We start from the raw sequence: 22217 nt of genomic DNA, 5'->3' as shown, positions 1-22217 counted from the left end.
CTGTGACACAAAACAAACTTTAACATAAAAAAATTATACTGATTAATAACAGTTTAAATGTGCAATATGCAGAAATCGCTCTGCCATTTCCTGGTTGCTAATAGTTCGCCTAATTTCAGTTTGAGACAAAACAAGCAGTCATTGTGTAGAAATTCATTATACCATCTAAACTGCTGTGAAATATATTTTCCAGAACCAAAAATATTGTATTTTCAGCTGTTTGAAGCTGGTGTACAAAACCAAAAGTAAAACAGCAAAAACTAAGCTTAAGAACGGGAAGCAAAGAAATAGAGCACATAGAACAGATCTACCATTTCGACTTGCTTTCGATGAGCATGACAAATCTATAACTAACATTTTTATTTGCATTTGGTCAGGTCGCCGAAAAAATTACAATTCAGGGGTCTCCAACCCTCCTCCTGTAAGTTAACTCCAACCCTGTTCCTGGAGAGCTACCCTCCTGTAGGTATTCACGCCAACCTCAGTTGTAACTAACCTGGTCCAGTTTATTAACCATTTAATTATTAGAATCAAATGCGCTAGATTAGGGTTGGAGAGAAAACCTACAGGACAGTAGCTTTCCAGGAACAGAATTGGAGAGCCCTGATTTACATATCGCAGCATTAACAAGAAATGACCAAGGATATAGATCTTAGCTAGCTACACCTGAAGTGCGTAGATACAAACCCCCAAGAAAATGAAGGCGTTCTAGAAAATGGCAGTATAAAGATCAATCAATCACATTTCAATTTAATCATACTTCAATAACCCAATGGGTATCACTTCCCTCACCATCATTAACGTGTTTCAATGGATATTGCGGGAAGACACATTTTGGCTCCTACTTTTTGTTTTAAACACTTGTCTCCTGAATTTGCTTTTTGCGATGGTCCTTGACCATTCTTTTCATGTCTGGGCATGGCTTGAGGTCAGTTGCTCCAAGCTGTTGATTTGTTTTTGGATCAGTCCCAATCGATTTCCTGTAGTAGGGGAAGAGAGTGGGATATTTTCATTTTAAAAAATCTGATTAATAGTAACATTATACAGTTTGCCCTCTTTAATGTAGGATATGTATGTTTAAAGTTTCAGTTTAAAGTTTTAATGTCACATGCACAAGCAAAGTGAAATGCCTTTCTTACAAGATAAACCCAATAAGGCAGTTATCAATAACAATGTAATACTAAAAATAACAATGTTTATTACTCTATCAGTAAGCAACTCAACTAAAAATAACAATGTATATTACTCTATCAGTAAGCAACTCAGCTAAAAATAACAATGTATATTACTCTATCAGTAAGCAACTAAAAATAACAATGTATATTACTCTATCAGTAAGCAACTCAATGCACAAAATACCAAGCAGGAGACTACTTCCAGAGCGTTGTATGAGGCATGGACATGGCGTACCTGCAGATGAATTGTACACCACTGTCGCAACACTACACAACAAACTAGCATAACTAGCTATCATCCTGACACCATAGTAAGATGCTTGCCTTGTTGCTTATTATTTAGTTTGATTTAATACAATAAAGCCAATGGAGTAGTCCCAAAAGTGCAAACGCCAAAACTCTGGGATAAGTTGTAGATTCGCAAAGATCAGGGGATGGATATGAAAAAATTATCTAAGACACGGAATAACCCTTTGAATATGGTCAAGTCAGTCATTATGAAGTGTATTTGTATTTAGTATGGATCCACATTAGCTCTTGCCAAAGCAGCAGCTACTCTTCCTGGGGTCCAATCACAATTAAGGCAATTACATCACACAAAAAATAAACAGTGCATCATACAACACATTATTATGCCACTACTCTACTAATACATATCTGCAATGCAACATGTATAATACCATCCACAATACAACAATATTACAACATTACAATGTACATGTGTTTAGAGTGCATGTGTTAGCCAGTGGTGTAAAGTACTTAAGTAAAAATACTTTAAAAGTACTACTTAAGTCGTTTTTTGGGGGTATCTGTGTTTTACTTTACTATTTATATTTTTGACAACTTCTACTTTTACTCCATTACATTCCTAAAGAAAATAATGTACTTTTTACTCCATACATTTACACTTACACCCAAAAGTACTTGTTACATTTAGAATCAAATCTAATTTTATTGGTCACATACCAATGCTTAGCAGGACAGGAAAATGGTCCAATTCACACGCTTATCAAGAGAACATCCCTGGTCATCCCTACTGCCCCTTATCTGGCAGCCTCATGAAACACAAATGCTTCGTTTTTTAAAATATGTCTGAGTGTTGGAGCATACCCCTGGCTATCCGTACATTTATGTATTCTTTTTTTTTTTTTTTTTTCCTTTTTCTCCCGAATTTAGTGATATCCAATTGGTAGTTACAGTCTTGTCCCATTGCTGCAACTCCCGTACGGACTCGGGAGAGGCGAAGGTCGAGAGGAGAGGCGAAGGTCCAATTGTGCACCGCCTCATGGGTCTCCCGGTCGCGACACAGTCTGGGATCGAACCAGGATCTGCACCTCTCACTCATATGGCTCTCTTAAATATCTCCACATTGGAGATTTTTGGTTCCAACCGCCGTGTCTTTGTGAGACGCGGCGTGGGTGAACAGATGATCTCCGCATGTGTATTTCCCACCGTAAAGCATGGAGGAGGAGTTGTTATGGTGTGGGGGTGCATTGCTGGTGACACTGTCTGTGATTTATTTAGAATTCATGGCATACTTAATCAGCATGGCTACCACAGCATTCTTCAGCGATACACCATCCCATCTGTTTGTAACAGGACAATGACCCCAAAACAGACCTCCAGGCTGTGGAAGGGCTATTTGACCATGAAAGAGAGTGATGGAGTGCTGCATCAGATGACCTGGCCTCCACAATCACCCGACCTAACCCAATTGAGATGGTTTGGGAAGAGTTGGACTGCAGAGTGAAGGAAAAGCAGCCAACAAGTGCTCAACATATGTGGGAACTCCTTCAAGGATGTTGGAAAAGCTGGTTGAGAGAATGCTAAGAGTTTGCAAAGCTGTCATCAAGGCAAAGGGTGGCTACTTTTAAGAATATAAAATATATTTTGATTTGTTTAACACTTTTTTGGTTACAACATGATTCCATATGTGTTATTTCATAGTTTTGATGTCTTCACTATTATTCTACAATGTAGAAAATAGTCAAAATAAAGAAAAACCCTTGAATGAGTAGGTGTGTCCAAACATTTGACTGGTCCTGTATATATAATTAAAAGTCTCATTAAAGTTTGGCTACATTTTCTGGCGCCTCCCTCATGTCAGCATCGGTGTGGATATGAGAGGCTGTAGCCAATAGGCATAGTCACGTACACTTGTGGGCTAATTATTTAATAACATTTACATACACTCGTGTTTTGTTCTTAACAGAATATCAAGTGTTTTTTGGTTTTCAAATCAATTTCAATTTTTGGTATTGGCCTTGGTGCCCTAGCAGATGGCGTTGGTACCCTGGCAGATTTGGCACTCCTGTCTCTTCTGTAGATGTTATAACCATTTAAAGCTTTCACAGTATCATTAAATTAATTAACTAAGTGAGTTTCAGAAATAGCCTGTATTTTTGCGAGCAAGTTATTGTTTCCATTAACCTTGTTTCTTAGGGTACATGTGTTAATGTGCGCTACTTTTTGCACTTTTCTGATTGTTTTTGTTGCTTTACTGGGAGGCTTATCAGAGGTAGACGTGACAGTGATATTTATATTTGAGCTGATAGTGCAGGGTGAACTGCTCACAGTGGGCTTCCTACTAGGGTAAACCGTCTCAATGCTAACAGGTTTAACTCAGGTTCATAGGCGCATGATTACTGCTGACAATAGCTGTCGGATTCAGGGGAGATAGAGGAAGATAAATTAGGTTACTTGCATTATGACTGACAACACCCCAGGAAAAATGTACATTTGCAGAAGCACTACGACCACTCAGCGACACAATGGTAGGGATTATCTGAGCATATTACCTGAACAGTGTATCATAACACCTTGACTGACCAGCCAGATAATAAGGAAACTGCTTAGAGATTGATAATTCATTCATAATCCAAATCGATATTCATAATCCAGCTGTAACAAACTTACTTTTTCAGATGCTTGTCAATCGCCTTTCGCTCATAGATTGTTCCATATTTGGTTATCACTGGATCAACAAAAATCTTGTTGGTAAGTGGACAAATCAGATACTGAGGAATAAAGTTCTCAGTCAACTCTTCACCCAGCAAATTCTGTAAATTAAGAAAGGAATGATTATCTAACCCTCAATAAACTGTGACAAAACTGCTTGCTGTTCAAACAAATATAGAATTTGAAAAGCCTGCACCATTAACCTGATTTGATAAATGCTAAATTACTCAAATGTAAATAAATGCAGCATAAAATTAAATAAAACACTGCCATTTAATTTACCCACACTTTTAATCAAATTTATTCTACTTTTATAATTCATGGCCGAATTCTCTGGACGCCTCTTCTTATAATTTGAAGTCCATATGCACCAATGTGTCAATCAAATACCACACTGGCCACTTCTACCCTAATACATTCTTGAGGCTTAATTGCCATTTTTTCCCCTCAAATGTTGGCAAATTTTATTATGCGGTTGATAGTAAACATAACATATCATATGAAAAAAATATATAGCTTTTAAAATATAAGTAACTTGTGGACTGTGTAGTCTAGCGGTTAGCGCAGCAGACCCCGGCACACACATACCAGTCGCCATGGGTTCGAAACTGACCCAGCACCCTTCTGACTCACACCTCTCTCATTCATTTTCTAACTTTATCTAATGTCCTACCTGTTCAATACAAAAACAATAAAATGCATAAGGAGTGGGACTGCCCTACTCCTTTACAGAGACAAAAATATGTGCATTCACCTTCTCCATGGCATCTAATGATTTGCCTGCAACTTCCTCTGTGTTTTTCTTGGCCTCTTCTTCATACTTCTCTCTGCTGGTCAGGTATTCCTCTGCCAAAATACTTTTGAAATAACATTTGATGAAAATAATATTCATCTAGGCATATCAATTCAAAATATTATATTAACTATCACCTTTCTAATCTGTATTGTATTCATGAATCATATAAAATAATTCAACAAATAGTCAACCTGTCTAGCGGATCTTGGGGTTCAGGAACGATGAGCAGTCCATATACAGCATCCAAGATCTCTCTCATGGTTATGTGAGCGTTGTAGTTGCGGTCAAATATGTTGTGGCAGATGCGGCCCACACTGTTTACATTGCAGTGGTACACCTTACATCACAAATAAGGATTTTTTCATGTTATGAATATGAAAGCATAAAATGTATATGATGTAGTTGCAAAATGATTACTTTCACACGCATAAACATTCCACTGCCTTAGAGAAGCTTACTTGTGACACAGAAGTAACTAGTCTTAATAGCCAATACCCTAAATCCCATCCTGAAGATAATACAATAATATGTCTAAATTGTTCAACTCTACTCCTTTAATCATTGACAATGTAATGGCCTAAGCCTGTACGCTTATTATGGACTCCCTCTAAGCACACACACTAAACTCTACCCACCCACCCACACTCACACATGCATACTGACACCACACACACACACGCGCTGCTGCTACAGTCTATTATCTATCATGTTGCCTCGTTTACCCCTACTTATATGTACATAGCTACATCCATTACCTCGTACCCCTGAACATCCAACTCGATTCTTGTACTCCCTGTATATAGCCATGCTATTTTTACTCATTATTGTTATTCACTGTGAATTTATTCCTTGTGTCATGATTTAAAATGTTTTTCTTTATCTTTAACTCTGCAATGTTGGAAAAGGACCCTTAAGTAAGAATTTCCCTGTTAGTCTACACTTGTTATTTACAAAGCATACGACAAATACATTTTTAATTGTATAGAAGGATACAGGTGTGACAAAGCGCACAAGTGGAGGTTTGACGGGGTAGTCAGCCCCAAACTGACAGTACAGCTCAAAGACTCCATTCTCATAAGGTGTTTCAGGGGGGCCTTGCATGAGAATCTTCCAAAATGCTGAAAAAGGATGGAATCAGAAACAAGGGTTGGCTGTTTGAGACAATATTATGCAAATTAATAAAAAATAATAAACCAGTCTTCTGGATGGGATATTACAGTTTGTAGAAGCAATATTAATGTCAAATTTCTCAAAGTAACATCTCACGAGACATCCCATGAAACATCAAACCATTGTTACAATCGCCAATTGGGTGAAACAAACTGAAGTCTTACTGAAGTCTGACTCTGAAGGCAAAACAGTGCAGAATGGGTGTGGGTCACAGTGCAGGCTCTTCATCTCTTCCAGAAGGCGTTTGTCCTTCTCCAAAAAGCGTCTGCTCTTGGATTCCTGGATCTTCTTTTTCAATGAACTATTTTGTGACATATTAGTTTTATTTTAGAGATACCATGGCTAAATTAAAGCACCAACTTACCTAAATGTTTTTTTCTTGCACAATAACCTCAATGTCACTTGACATTAGTGTGGTTACTACACAATATTTGCCAGCAGGTTGTGAGTGATTTCAAAAAATTATATAAGGGACTTCATAGCTAAATTACCTGATTATGTGTTCATGTTTATATTACTCTATTCTCTGGCATAACATTTGCATTGAACCAAAAAATAGTTTGGCATTACAAATTTCTCCTTGAGGAGCATAACTTACTTCTCTGTCCCAGTCACTTTATTATTTAATCCACTTGGAAGAGCAACCTCTGGTTTCTCATCATAGCCACGGTTAGCAAAGAGAGCAACTAGACCGATCTTTAAAAGGAATCAAAGAGCATTATTTATTACAATCAGTTGAATCAAATTTTGATCAGTGTTTAGGTCTTCCTTACCAATGCAATAAAATGACTCACTAATTGAATATACAGTAAGTCAGACATGGGAACATACATACTATTTGAACAACTGTGATAGATCATACCTCACTCATAATTAAGGATGGGTTGATTTTCTGCTTCGGCTTCCTCATCTCCAAAGACAGAACGGTTTCCATTTCAAAGAGCTTCAGACCAGCTTTACTCGTCTTTGGTTTGAAACAACAACCTCCTACAAGAAGACATGGATAGAGCGTATTCAGTACACTATTCTTATTCTTACACCGGACACAAATATAAAAATAGAGGCACACAATAACCACCTCAGAGTGATTGATATTAGTGAGTTATACACTGAACAGAAATATGAACGCAACATGTAAAGTGTTGGTCCCATGTTTCATGAGCTGAAATAAAAGATCCCAGAAATGTTCCATACGCAGAAAAAGCTTATTTCTCTCAAATTTTGTGCACATATTTGTTTACATCCCTGTTAGTGAGCGTTTCTCCTTTGCCAAGATAATCCACAGGTGTGGCATATCAAGAAGATGATTAAACAGCATGATCATTACACAGGTGCACCTTGTGCTGGGGACAACAAAAAGCCATTCTAAAATGTGCAGTTTTGTCACACAATACAATGCCACAGATGTCTCGAGTTTTGAGGGAGCGTGCATTGGCATGCTGACTGCAGGAATGTCCACCAGAGCTGTTGCCAGATAATTTTATGTTAATTTCTCTGTCGTGTAAGCGGGTGGTTTACCGATGTCAAAGGTGTGAACAGAGTGCCTCATGGTGGCGGTGTGGTTATGGTATGGGCTGGCTAAGCTACGGACAACGGACACAATTGCATTTTATCGATGGCAATTTGAGACACCGATACTGAGGCCCAATGTCCTGCCAGTCCTCCGCCGCCATCACATCATGTTTCAGCAAGTGCTATTTTGTGTGTTTTTTCACGTTGTTTGTATTTTGTACATAATGTTTCTGCCACCGTCTCTTATGACTGAAAAGAGCTTCTGGATATCAGAACAGTGATTACTCACCTCGAACTGGACAAAGATTTTTTCTTTAACGAGTCAGACGCAAAGGATTTACTACAGATGCCCGACCAGGGTATTAAATCTGTTTTACCTCATTTCTACCAGTAAGTTACATGTGCAAAAAAAAAAAAAAAACTCTAGACCACCTTTACTCCACACAGAGACGTGTACAAATCTCTCTGTCACCCTCCATTTGGCAAATATGACCATAATTCTATCCTCCTGATTCCTGCTTACAAGCAAAACCTAAAAAAGGAAGTACCAGTGACTCACTCAATACGGAAGTGGTCAGATGACGCAGATGCTAAGCTACAGACTGGAATATGTTCCGGGACTCATCCGATGGCATTGAGGAGTATACCACATCAGTCACCGGCTTCATCAATAAGTGCATCGATGATGTTGTCCCCACAGTGATTGTACGTACATACCCAAATCAGAAGCCATGGATTACAGGTAACATCCGCACTGAGCTAAAGGGTAGTAGAGCCGCTGCTTTCAAGGAGCGGGACTCTAACCCGGATATTTATAAGAAATCAAGCTATGCCTTCAGATGAACCATCAAACAGGCAAAAGGTAAATACAGGACTAAGATTGAATCCTACTACACCTGCTCCGATGCTCGTCGGATATGGCAGGGCTTGCAAACTATTACGGACGACAAAGGGTAGCCCTGCCGCGAGCTGCCCAGTGACACAAGCCTACCAGACGAGCTAAATTACTTCTATGCGCGCTTCGAGGCAAGCAACACTGAAGCATGCATGAGAGCACCAGCTGTTCCGGACGACTGTGTGATCACGCTCGCCGTAGCCGATATAAGACATTTAAACAGTTCAACATTCACAAGGCCGTAGACGGATTACCAGGACGTGTACTCCCAGGTGGTAAGAATAGGCAACAACACATCTGATCCTCAACACAGGGGCCCCTCAGGGGTTGAGCACGTTTGGGATGCTCTGGATCAATGTGTATGACAGCGTGTTACAGTTCCCGCAAATATCCACCAACTTCGCACAGCCATTGAAGAGGAGTGGGACAACATTCAACAGGCCACAATCAACAGCCTGATCAACTCTATGTGAAGGAGATGTGTCCGCCGCATGAGGCAAATGGTGGTCAGACCAGATACTGACTGGCTCTCTGATCCACGCCCCTACCTTTTTTTTTTAGGGTATCTGTGACCAACAAATGCATCTCTGTATTCCCAGCCATGTGAAATTCATAGATTAGGGCCTAATTTATTTATTGCAATTGACTGATTTCCTTATATGAACTGTAACTCAGTAAAACCTTTGAAATTGTTGCATGTTGCGTGTATATATATTTTTCAGTATATATGGGACTAGTTAATTACTGAAAGAACAATGTTGGCTATATACAGTTGAAGTCAGAAGTTTACATACACCATAGCCAAATACATTTTAAACTCAGTTTTTCACAATTCCTGACATTTAATCCTAGTAAAAATTCCCTGTCTTAGGTCAGTTAGGATCACCACTTCATTTAAAGAATGTGAAATGTCAGAATAATAGTAGAAAGATTTATTTATTTCAGCTTTTATTTCTTTCATCACATTCCCAGTGGGTCAGAAGTTTACATACACTCAATTAGTATTTGGTAGCATTGCCTTTAAATTGTTTAACTTGGGTCAAACGTTTCGGGTCGCCTTCCACAAGCTTCTCACCATAAGTTGGGTGAATTTTGGCCCAAGTTTGTCGGCCTCCTTGCACGCACACACTTTTTCAGTTCTGCCCACAAATGTTCTATAGGATTGAGGTCAGGGCTTTGTGATGGCCACACCAATACCTTGAATTTGTTGTCCTTAAGCCATTTTGCAACAACTTTGGAAGTATGCTTGGGGTCATTGTCCATTTGGAAGATCCATTTGTGACCAAGCTTTAACTTCCTGACTGATGTCTTGAGATGTTGCTTCAATATATCCACATAATTTCCCCTCCTCGTGATGCCATCGATTATGGGAGGTACCAGTCCCTCCTGCAGCAAAGCACCCCCACAACATGATGCTGCCACCCCCGTGTTTCACGGTTGGGATGGTGTTCTTCGGCTTGCAAGCCTCCTCCTTTTCCTCCAAACATAACGATGGTCATTATGGCCAAACAGTTCTATTTTTGTTTCATCAGACAAGAGGACATTTCTCCAAAAAGTACGAACTTTGTCCCCTTGTGCAGTTGCAAACCGTAGTCTGGCTTTTTTATGGCGGTTTTGGAGCAGTGGCTTCTTCATTGCTGAGCGGCCTTTCAGGTTATGTCGATATAGGACTCGTTTTCCTGTGGATATAGATACTTTTGTACCCGTTTCCTCCAGCATCTTCACAAGGTCATTTGCTGTTGTTCTGGGATTGATTTGCACTTTTCGCACCAAAGTACGTTCATCTCTAGGAGACAGAACGCGTCTCCTTCCTGAGCGGTATGACGGCTGCGTGGTCTAAAAATATTTTCTGAGGTCTTGGCTGATTTCTTTTGATTTTCCCATGATGTCAAGCAAAGAGGCACTGAGTTTGAAGGTAGGCCTTGAAATACATCCACAGGTACACCTCCAATTGACTCAAATTATGTCAATTTGCCTATCAGAAGCTTCTAAAGCCATGACATAATTTTCTGGAATTTTCCAAGCTGTTTAAAGGCACAGTCAACTTAGTGTATGTAAACTTCTGACCCACTGGAATTGTGATACAGTGAATTATAAGTGAAATAATCTGTCTGTAAACAATTGTTGGAAAAATTACTTGTGTCATGCATGAAGTAGATGTCCTAACCGACTCACAAAACTATAGTTTGTTAACAAGACATTTGGGAGTGTTTGAAAAACGAGTTTTAAATGACTCCAACCTAAGTGTATGTAAATTTACGACTTCAACTGTATAACAGAATCATCTTAGAGCGCATTGCTGATTCATAACATAATCACATTAGAGATCATACCTGTTGCATTGCTGATTCCACGCAGCACATTGTTCTCTACCTTTCCGACAATGATGGCATCAACAATGATGTTAGAGCTCATCAATTTGGTTGTAACAGCCACTGGATTTGTTGCTGATCTAAAACATAAAAATACATGCTGTGAAAATAAACTGCTGTGTTGGTGAATTAACTTAAATCTTCTGTAAAACTACAGAAATGTTCTGTGTAGCTACTGTTCATGTAACCTTCTACCACATAGAGTTATAATTAGAATACTATTGGAAGCATTAGTTATCCATTGCAGAAATGTAGGCCAGAGAGAAATGACTTTATGAGCAATTGGGACTTTGCCCACTATTGGCCTCTGCTGAAGAAAATTTGTATCACGCCTGACAAGGCCAATGAACACCGTGCCTCACCGGAAGCCCCGCCTTCCAGAGGCGATAAACGGATGAATTCCTTCAATTCAGTACCACTCTTCACCGAGCCCAAGACTGGGCGACGTGGGGTCGAACAAGTATTGCACCTCGTTTCCCTTTCAGTACGCTCCCTTTCAGTCTGTAAATTCAGTACAACACAGCTATGGGCAGGGGTGTATAGTACTTAAGTAAAAATACTTTAAAGTACTACTTAAGTAGTTTTTTGGGGTATCTGTACTTTACTTTACCATTTATATTTTTGACAGCTTTTACTTTTACTTCACTACATTCCTAAAGAAAATAGTGTACTTTTTACTCCATACATTTTCCCTGACAACCCAAAGTACTCTTTAGATTTTGAATGCTTAGCAGAACAGGAAAATTGTGAAATTCAGGCACTTATCAAGAGAACACATGGTCATCCCTACTGCCTATGGTCTGGTGGACTCACTAAACACAAATGCTTCTTTTGTAAATAATGTCTGAGTGTTGGAGTGTGCCCCTAGCTATCCGTCAATTTTAAAAACAAGACTTTACTTATTATAAGGAATTTGAAATGATTTATACTTTTACTTGTGATACTTAAGTGTATTTTAGCAATTATATTTACTTTTAATACTTAAGTATATTTAAAACAAAACACTTTTAGAATTTTACTCAAGTAGTATTTTACTGGGTGACTTTTACTTTTACTTGAGTAACTTTCTATTAAGGCATCTATACTTTTACTCAAGTATGACAATTGGGTACGTTTTCCACCACTGGCTATGGGGACATGAAATCATGTCCCAAGCCGACCTCAGAGGACATAAAATTAAATGGCCCACAGCAAACCACCCAGAGTTTAAACCTGGCAGGAAAACCTGCGGTATCTGGGTATTGCACAATCTGCACGCTGCCTAATGACCCTGCCCTGTCCCAGGCGTAAGCAGACTGTGGGCTACACTGCGGGGCAGTGACATCTAAGCGATAAAACCTCACAAAAGTGTTTGGTGATGCCCAACTTGCTGTAGCACAAATATGGTCAGTGCTATTCGGGATCCTTAGGACGTCCCTACCCTAAACCAAAACCCTGAGCAGGGCGGTCTTGTAGGAGAGGACCTCAGATCCAGACTCCATCGGTTCAAAGGGAGCATCACACGGCACATCCAAAACCAAAGTCAAATCCCAATTGGGTGCAATATGTTTAGAAACTGTCCTGAGACAGCGCACACCTTTTAAAGCCGCTGGAGAATGATTGTCCCTGCTTGAAAAGCCCCAGTAGGAACATTAAAATATCCACCAGAGAGCTCTGAAAATGAACAATTCCTTTATTCCGTCACCAAAGCTCGAACGCACGCCACTTATATCCATATAACCCACTCGTGGAGGGTGCCCTTGTGGACTGTATAGTATCAGGACGACAGGTCTCTGCACAACGGGGGTTGCAACAGGTTCCCGCTTAAAAGGCGAATGATCTCCACGAACCCAAGGTAATTTGGGCCAACAAGTATCAACAACAATCTCTCCAGATGCACCCTCTGCATCAAGCAAAGAGCATTTGAAATGCACTGCATTGTGGAAAGAAAAACAAGTTTCGCTATGGGTACTGAGGTGTAAACATTTGTTAATGATGGGCAGCTGGCAAGAAATGTCAGTGATTGTGGACATTATTGAGTTCCTTGTTTCATAAAGGCCACATTTTCCCAGGACCATAGTCTACTAAACATTGTCCCCATGTGTGCAACTTCTGTAAGCGACTCTACTCTACTGTTCTATGCCAGTAAGTAAATGCCATAATAATGCATGCAAAGGCAAAAAAATAACTATTCTGGTACCTCAAAGCTCTCCAGGTCACCCCGCCCACTTTTTGTTCCAGCACCTCACGATTTACAAATTAAGCACTGAACACAGGTAGTCTAAACTCTAGCTAACCACCACCTACTACAATATCCACACAAGCCACTAGCCAGGCAGCCATATATCATGAGTTAGATTAGGAATATTAGGCTATATTATGAATGTATTACTTAAGAGCATTGAAGATAAATCACAATCAATAAAAAACAAATTGAGCTAGCTAATTAGCAGATGTTCATCAATCATCAACATCAATGTCTTTAGGATGCACTGTAACTAGCTTGCTTACAATTTGTGATGAGTGAGTGTGTTGCAGACATAAATAGGCCTCCCAAAAAATTTAAATGTGCTAGAGAGGCAGTTAGTATGTTACGAATGTCGATATATGAATTATGAAAGGGGGGGGGAGGCTGTGATGGAAAATGTTATGTTGGTGCTTTTCTATTTGATACATTTCTGTGTTCTATGTTAGTGCCTTTCTATACATAACAATTTCTGTGTTTATACAAGTGACTGATTGAACGAATCCTCACTATCAATGTCTGCAATTTGTCAGTACGCCCAGAACCTTGTTTAGAGAAAGGATATCTCAGTTTCAAGGTCTCAGCTTTGAGAGAAGAAGCCTCGTGAGGTATTGGTCTGTCACATGCATGACCCAGTATTGGTCGGTCACATGAATGAAGCAAACGTTGATGATTAATTAATTATGAATAAGCTAAATCATGCAAATATGACTTGTCTGCAGTATAAAAGAGAACAAATGGGACTTCCCCATTGGAGCTCCTGACAGACGTTCACTATGGTTCATTAAGTTAGTTGGAACCTCTCCAGAGCACTGACAATAAACCATGATTAATTTAAGATTGACTTCCGAGTGTCCCTGTGTAAGAATTTCCACAACAGGGCTTTTTTCATTTTGAGCATCTGCCCCCTGAAAGGTCTGTGCACGGCCCTGCCATGGGGGGGGCATGGCTATCATAGAAGCCATCATCCCAAATAGGTGCAGGCACTGGCGAAAACACACTATGTGATCTAGCCGGAATTGGGCCAAGCAGCAAAGCGGGAAACAGGCCTCCCTCTGCGGGGATAAGAATGCTCGACTCTTGACTGAGTCTAACTTGTGACCCAGAATTGGGATGCGATGAGATGGATTCAAACAGCTCTTCTCTTGATTCACTATGAAACCCAGAGACTGAACATGGGAAACCAGCATGGATGTATGTAACACCACCAGCCAATCGTCCAGGTAGTCCAATATCCTGAGTCCCAGTGCCAAACACGCCTCCACAACTTTGGTGAAAGTGCAAGGCGAGAGGGAAAGCCTGAAAGGGAGGACCAGAAACTTGTAGGTTACAGCCTCTTAATTGAACCTCAGGAACTTCCTGTGAGAGGGATATATGACCACATGAAAGTACGTGTCCTTCAGGTCGATGGAGGTAAACCAATCGCCCTGGGTGCACTGACTGTAACAACCTGCTGTTCATGAGCATACTGAATTTGTAGACCCTGAAGTCCTTGTTTAGGGCACGCAGATCTAAAACGGGTCGGAAAGTCTCACCCCTTCTGGGAACCAGGAAATACCGGCTGTACCAGGGCCTCTGACATAGGAACCACTCTGACAAAAACGTGGGGGACGCGCAACAAATTGTAGCCTGTACCCCAACGTCATTGTTTGCATAATCCAGGGCGACACTGTGCATGCGAGCCATTAATCTCCCATAATGTGCCATCTGAAGGGACAGAACGCCTCTTTGTGGACTGGAAGATGTTCTTTTTCATGCCTTTTTTCATTTCAACCATTCTCTACAACCGATTGTCTGACTATGGGGAAGGGACTATTTTTATTCAGCTCACATGTGGAGGACACAACAATGTGTTTAAGTGCTGATGTTTGAAGCCTGGTCCATTCTGGGTTCAGGGGTTTGACGTACCCGGTTTGGCCATGCCACTTGGGGATACTGATGTCACGGCGAACATCTGGGGAGGAGGACCCCAGCCCATGCCACTTACCCTCTCATTGCGCTAGGTGCGCGCGGGCTGCGTGCCTTAAAAATAGACCCAGGGAAAAAAACATGATGGAGTTTATCATGCCCACCAGTCATAGGTAGGCTACCGGTGCCACATTACCTTGTAACCCAACTGGAAAATGGACCCCATCTGTGTTAACAGACAGGGCGATTCGCAATTTAATCTAATTCCCAGGAATGAAACACGCTGAGCAGGAGGCAGACACCTGATCTTGGAGTTCATATGAACCAGAGACTGTGTGTGGGATAATAGCATGATTGCCAATCGCCTACAGAATCCATAACCAGTATCACTTAGCACCACATAGGAACCAGTGGGCTACAGAATAAGCAATGAATCCCAGTAATAATCCACCTATTGGGGAGGGGTGCCTCCTTGTGGACAGACAGCACCTGGGGAGCATGTTGTGCCTCTGTGATACTGTATAGCACGCCAGAAACCGGCCCTTTTATGGGCACAGGAGCTCCAGCAGTGGTACCCAGGTTGGCCGTCGCCAAACACGGAGGCACTGTTGTCACAGTACCGTATGCTAGCCATGTGGCCTCCTAGTCTTGCTTAGCTAGTAGCTTTATCCCAGCGGGTTAGCACTAGCCAAGCCCGCTGCCAGCACCGAGCTCCGGTCTAGAGAATCTCTCTTTCAGAATAACCAAGCGACTGAACACTACATAGCAGGCTATGCAATGCTGTTGAGCTAGCCTGATCCCGTCCACATAAGACCGGATCATTGACCAAGTCAGAGAAGAGAGGTAAACAGTAATTGACCGAGATAGGCATAGGTGGCGCCAGAGCGCACAGCAACTGGGTAAAGCTAGAGCAGCATGCCTCAGCCCAGGCAGACAAGATATTTGATCCAACCCAAGCCCCAATTCACCCCCGGTTCTCATAATTCAGACCCAGCTGAAGTATGGGCACATATGACAGGAAGCAATAAGAATTCCACACGTTTGCCAAGGGAACCGGCATGCTCCATGGACTATGGGAAGTGCCAGCCGCGGACAAGCTACTGTTACTGACATCGACCCTTCGTCCCGCACACAAGCTGACCTGAGCGGGGGTAGCTAGAGCACCGCACCGAGACATACCAGACAACAAAAATGTGAATATCTTTTAATTTATTTGGGCATGGTCTTTAACCCGAACCCGGCTTGTTAGACTTCGTCGTTTTGGTTGCGTTAGCCATCTTATTCAGCCATTTAGCCAGACTAAACAGGCAGAAGAATAACTAACCGTAGGAAACTCACAAAATCAGTTACCAAGCTTTAATTAACACACAATGTCCAGAAAAATGAGCACGCCCTCCTTAAGTGGGACAGTTAAGTTGGACCAAAGCCTGAGACTTTGCGATCCCATGTTTATTGTAAAAAGAAAATTGAAACTGTTTTTCTCAGCTCGAGGTGAAGAGCAGACGAATGGAAGGAATTAATCAGTTTCAGGTTTATCACCTGTGGAAGGCAGAGCTTCCGGTGAGGCACAGCGTTCATTAGCCTTGTCAGGTGTGATTATAATGTTCTTTAATAAAGGGCGCTAGTGTGCAAATGGGAACATGTATTTTTGTGCTTAGAAGTATTGACTTCCAAACCCCAATGTAAATGGGTGCGTTCAAACTCCCTTAATACCCCTAACTGTACTTCTTTGAAATGCTATATTGAAAGACTGTATACTTTGTCTGTGAACTGTTTCAAAATAGTGGTAGTACATAGACAACCACATTGTAGGGCCTTTTCTGCATACTGCAAATGGAGCCCAAACAAAGTATTTAATAATTAAGTTTTACCGATAATCATTCCCATCTGTGAGACATATGATGCGAAGTCTGCAGTCTGGAAATCGCTTCCCAACTTTTCCCAGCTCAGATATTCCAAAATCCAAGGCGTCATACAGCACAGTGCGTCCAGTTGCCTGTAGATTGTGTATGTGTTCCTGTAAGGGCCAACAATGGTTTTATGTAATATTTGTTGATGCAAGCTCTGCCCAACCCCCAGTAGATTATTTTGAGAGTATTGTGAATTAAGAAATACATTTATTATCGTAAAACTATTTACCTTGAAGGTCTCCAGAGTCTCTGTAAATGTGTGGAGAGTTTTAACTGATGAGTCAAACTTCACCAAGCCAATGACATGATGAAAATCATAAGCCATGCTTCTAGTTGCAAAGTTATCAAAGAGCTGTTTAACAGCATCCAACCGCGTCATTTTGTCATCGGAATCATAGCATGTCTCATTCATGGAGGAGCTTGAATCCACTAGCACCTTAAGAAAGTTGGTTAGAAAAGTATTAATACAACAAAAAATAGTTTAAAATGTAATTATTACTGTACAGTTATATTAACCATTTGTTAGTTTCTAAGACCTTTGGCTGCTCCTGGTCTTTGCAAACATTGTACTTTGTACAATTATAATACAGTTGGTTATAAATTACCAATATCGCCTCTTTTGGAGTCCGGCTGGTCATGAACGTCTGGTCACTTCTGACATCTCTCATTCTTAAGAAAAAGTAAAAACATTGAGGATTATGCAAACACAATGAGCAATGAGGGGACATTTGGCCGGCTGCCATTTGTAAACAGCAGTGGAGGCTCCTCAGAGGAGGAAGGGGAGGACCATCCACCTCAGTGAAATGTTAAAAAAAACACTAAAAAACACTAAAAAAGTTATCCTTTTTAGATAAAACTACACTAAATATAAACTCAGCAAAAAATGAAACGTCCCCTTTTCAGGACCCTGTCTTTCAAAGATAATTCGTCAAAATCAAAATAACTTCACAGATCTTCATTGTAAACGGTTTAAACTCTTGTTTCCAATGCTTGTTCAATGAACTATAAACAATTAGTGAACATGCACCTGTGGAATGGTCGTTAAGACACTAACCACTTCCGGAGGACGTCCTCCAACCAATCGAAGCTTTTTCAGTATGAACTGACGTTGTCCATCCAATCATAGGATTAGGATCAGTGTGTTGTATTGGGGTTGTGCCGCAGAGCATTATGGGGGGGTTCTATGTGTTGAGAAGCTTGGTGAAATTATTGGATAGAGATTGAAGTGATAGTTGAGCATCTTTAGGATGCTATTCAATTCAAATTTGTTTCTTCAAATTACAGGAAACGGAGGAGGTAGATTCTAAATAGTTTTCCTTAGTTTTATAACTTTATTTTTGTGTCCAGTTAGTGCAATTTATTTCAATTTCCCTTGCTGACATCAGTAGCAAGTAGCAATAGCTAGCTAACTACCAGCTCGAGTGTGCATCTTTCGCTGCCAACACTACCGCAAATGTTGTTGACTTTTTGTTGAATAACCCCTTTCATTCTCTGGGGTACAAGAAAAAAAATTAAAACCGAGGGTCGACCTCTGCCTGAGATCAGTTTTGTGAAGGAGGATGAAAAGGTGATGCGTTCAATACAAATTGCTATCAAAAGTAAAGCTGGTTAACAGGGAGCCTTTCATCAAGCCTCCTGTATCAGGATAAAGGTAAGACCCAGATGCAGACTGTGTCGAAGTAACAATGTTTATTACAGCAACAGCGGCAAAGGTACAGGACAGCAGACAGGCTCAGGGTCAGGTCAGGCAGAGGTCGGTAATCCAGAGGTGGGGCAAAGGTACAGGATGGCAGGCAGGCTCAGGGTCAGGCGGGCATGCTCAGGGTCAGGACAGGCAAGGGTCAAAACCAGGAGGACGAGAAAAGAGAGACTGGGGAAAAGCAGGAGGTGATACAAAAACCGCTGGTTGACTTGACAAACAAGACGAACTGGCAACAGACAAACCGAGAACACAGGTATAAATACACTGGGGATAATGGGGAAGATGGGCAACACCTGGTGGAGACAAGCACAAAGACAGGTGAAACAGATCAGGGGGTGACATCCTGTATTGCTGGCGTTGCCTGCTTTTTGGAAAGTCTGAGCCTTGGGCGAAAGAAGGGTACAGTGACCTGAAGAACATCTATCGTTCAGCTAAACGGCAAAACAAAAGCTGGGAGCATATAAATACGCACATCAGATTCAAGTTTCTGGGAAAAAGCTGCATCAATCATGACGAAGGTCTGCATATTTAAACTGAGCAACACAACGAGAAAGTAAGAAGAAACAGGGATGTTCTCAGTAGCTTATCCACACCACTGCGTTTTAGGGCAATAATTGGCTTTTAGAGGACACGACGAGAGGGGAAGTTCTGCTAACAAGGGCAACTACAAGGAGCTTGCAGCAGTAATTGCACATTACGATGCTTTTCTTGCTGAACATATGGAACTTTCCACTGTTGAAGGTTGAGGTTGACGCAACCCATGTCGGGCACGCTCAAGTGGGCTTTCCACTTTCCTCTGGTATTTATTTAGCAAAGATGACAACACATAATCACTCCGGACAGACACAAGCAAAAACTCATGACATAAATGTTGCAGCAGCCTAGGCTACACCTCAACATTAGAAATCTGACATGCTGTATGGGATGAAAACGAGACAATTTTTCAGTCTGATCAACTGTAGGCTACTAATAAAAGCAGATGCATACAGCCTATGTGCCCTGTCCATCTGGTGAGGGTAACATTATGTATTCATAGTCCATTTGTGTGTCTGGAGAAAATGTGAATGTGTTCAAATTTGTTTTATATTCAAAATTGGGCTGAGTAGGCTGCCTATACGTTTTCAATCCAAAAGTATTAACTGGAATTAATCAATCAACATAATAGTGATGACAGTTCTTTATAAGGCCTACAGTTCCATAGGACTGCTTGATGCAAGCTGAGCCCTGTGAGTTATATTGTCTATCAGTTGTTGTCTCTGTGTCTGGGTAGAGGAAATCCCCCTCCTAATCTAGTCTAAATATAATTCATATGAACAAGTATAAGGTTGCTGCAGTTTGACAGGGTTTTCATCCCCCCCTCAGGGCCAGGAGTTGTTTTTAAACCATGTGACCCATTTAGAAAAAACTGGTCCCATCATAGCCCTTATAAAACCTGATTAGGTTAACAAATAAGGAATAACTCCAGGCCCCAGGGGGTAAAAAGTGCCCCCCTACTCTGGGATCTATGGTGCCACCCGTCTGCTTGCAGTTGTCAGTTATCGTCAGGTATGTGGATGATCAGGGCTTTATTCAGGAACGTTTCTTGGGCTACTTTGATGTGTCAAGTGGGCGAGATGCACAGTCTGTTTGACTTTGTGAATTTTGAGATATCTGAGTTTAACTTCATGGAGAAACTTGTTGTTCAAACCGACGATGGCGCAGCTGTAATGGAATGTATCTGCTATTTGTATTTACAGCCAAGTCCCCTCCTGTTCACTGATTTAAGAAGTGATGACCACTCCACTCCACTACCAGTGTCAACTCTCTCATGACATGAACTGAAGCCTCGTCTCATGTGCCCGCCCATCCACTGGCACATTGAATGTTTCCTCTCCAAGCACTGTGAGTACCCCTATCAATTTTCTCTCATTACTCTATGTAGAGTCAGTCACATACACAAACACAATCACATTATTACACATCAATGATTTTACTCCTTGCTTGAACTAACTCATTCTTAGTTATTTTGTCTAACTGTGTAGTGTGATGTGTTATTGTTTTTGTCTTCCAGGTCAAATACTGTCCTGCACTGAAGTCAAGCCTCTGAACACCTCAACTCATGCCTCATACCTGTCAGGTTTTGGCCAGGACTGTTCAGGTTTTGTTCACTAGATGTCCCCCTTGCACCTTTTTTGTACCTTTTGTTTTTCTTGCCCTAATTATTGTTTGCACCTGTAAGTCATTCCCTTGTTAGTATTTAAACCCTGTGTGTTCCTCAGTTCCTTGCTCAGTGTTTGTATGTTAGCACCCAGCACCAGCCTTTGTGATCATTTTTCTCTTGTTGGATTTTCCAGAGGTTCTCTGGTTTTGTTCTCGTGTATTTTTGGATTGGTCTTTTGAGGTTTGTTTTTTCCCTTGCTGTTTTTACCACTTTGTGGATTTTCTTTGTATTTTGGAAGATATCTATTTTTTATTAAACCACCATCTTTAGTACTGCTGTGTCTGCCTCATCTTCTGGGTTCTGACAATTATTAGTGACTGTTTCTCGCACCGGGTCCTGACATTCAACCAGGATCTCAGCGATCACTGCCTCATTGCCTGCATCCGTAATGGGTCTGCAGTCAAACAACCACCCCTCCTCACTGTCAAATGCTCCTTAAAACACTTCAGCGAGCAGGCCTTTCTAGTCGACCTGGCCCGGGTACCCTGGAAGGATATTGACCTCATTCCGTCAGTAGAGGATGCCTGGTTATTCTTAGAAGTGCTTTCCTCTCCATCTTAAATAAGCATGCCCCTTTCAAAAAAATGTAGAACCAGGAACAGATATTGCCCTTGATTCACTCCAGACCTGACTGTCCTCGACCATCACAAAAACAGCCTGTGTCGTACTTCATTAGCATCGAATAGCCCCCGCGATATGCAACTTTTTAGGGAAGTTAGGAACCAATATACACAGGCAGTTAGGAAAGCAAAGGCTAGCTTTTTCAAACATAAATTTGCATCTTGTAGCACAAACTCAAAAAAGTTCTGGGACACTGTAAGGTCCATAGAGAATAAGAGCACCTTCTCCCAGCTGCCCACTGCACGGAGGCTCGCAAACACTGTCACTACCGATAAATCTACGATAATTGAGATTTTCCATAAGCATTTTTCTACGGCTGGCCATGCTTTCCACCAGGCTACCCCTACCCCGGTCATCAGCCCTGCACCCCCCACAGCAATTTGCCCAAACCTCCCCCATTTCTCCTCACCCAAATCCAGATAGCTGATGTTCTGAAAGAGTTGCAAAATCTGGACCACTACAAATCAGCCGGGCTAAACAATCTGGACCCTCTCTTTCTGAAATTATCCGCCGCAATTGTTGCAACCACTATGACTGGCCTGTTCAAGCTCTCTTTTGTATCGTCTGAGATCCCCAAAGATTGGAAAGCTGCCATGGTCATCCCCCTCTTCAAAGGGGGAGACACTCTAGACCCAAACTGTTAAAGACCTATATCTATCCTACCCTGCCTTTCTAAGGTCTTCGAAAGCCAAGTTAACAAACAGATCACTGACCATTTCGAATCCCAACGTACCTTCTCCGCTATGCAATCTGGTTTCAGAGCTGGTGATGGGT

General features: G+C 41.3%; 1 protein-coding gene across 4 annotated transcripts in view; it reads right to left on the bottom strand.

Moving 5' to 3' along the window:
* Positions 1 to 436: 436 nt before the first annotated feature.
* Positions 437 to 22217, bottom strand: part of LOC112075390 (uncharacterized) — a 60481-nt gene continuing 38700 nt past the window's right edge. For all 4 annotated transcript variants that reach the window (XM_070440894.1, XM_024142397.2, XM_024142396.2 and 1 more), the window contains 12 exons: positions 17526 to 17589; positions 17150 to 17356; positions 16882 to 17027; positions 10840 to 10958; positions 6962 to 7086; positions 6698 to 6795; positions 6264 to 6400; positions 5923 to 6047; positions 5121 to 5266; positions 4888 to 4990; positions 4092 to 4234; positions 437 to 980 (listed from right to left, as the gene is read on the bottom strand). In XM_070440894.1, the coding sequence (XP_070296995.1) occupies positions 854 to 980; positions 4092 to 4234; positions 4888 to 4990; positions 5121 to 5266; positions 5923 to 6047; positions 6264 to 6400; positions 6698 to 6795; positions 6962 to 7086; positions 10840 to 10958; positions 16882 to 17027; positions 17150 to 17356; positions 17526 to 17589 (1540 nt within the window). In that variant the 3' untranslated portion in view covers positions 437 to 853. The remainder of the gene's footprint in view (positions 981 to 4091; positions 4235 to 4887; positions 4991 to 5120; positions 5267 to 5922; positions 6048 to 6263; positions 6401 to 6697; positions 6796 to 6961; positions 7087 to 10839; positions 10959 to 16881; positions 17028 to 17149; positions 17357 to 17525; positions 17590 to 22217) is intronic.

Source organism: Salvelinus sp. IW2-2015, unplaced genomic scaffold, assembly GCF_002910315.2.
Source record: "Salvelinus sp. IW2-2015 unplaced genomic scaffold, ASM291031v2 Un_scaffold3126, whole genome shotgun sequence".
Classification (NCBI taxonomy): domain Eukaryota; kingdom Metazoa; phylum Chordata; class Actinopteri; order Salmoniformes; family Salmonidae; genus Salvelinus; species Salvelinus sp. IW2-2015.
Note: the sequence above shows the minus strand (reverse complement) of the source record. Positions and strands in the feature narration are given on the sequence as shown.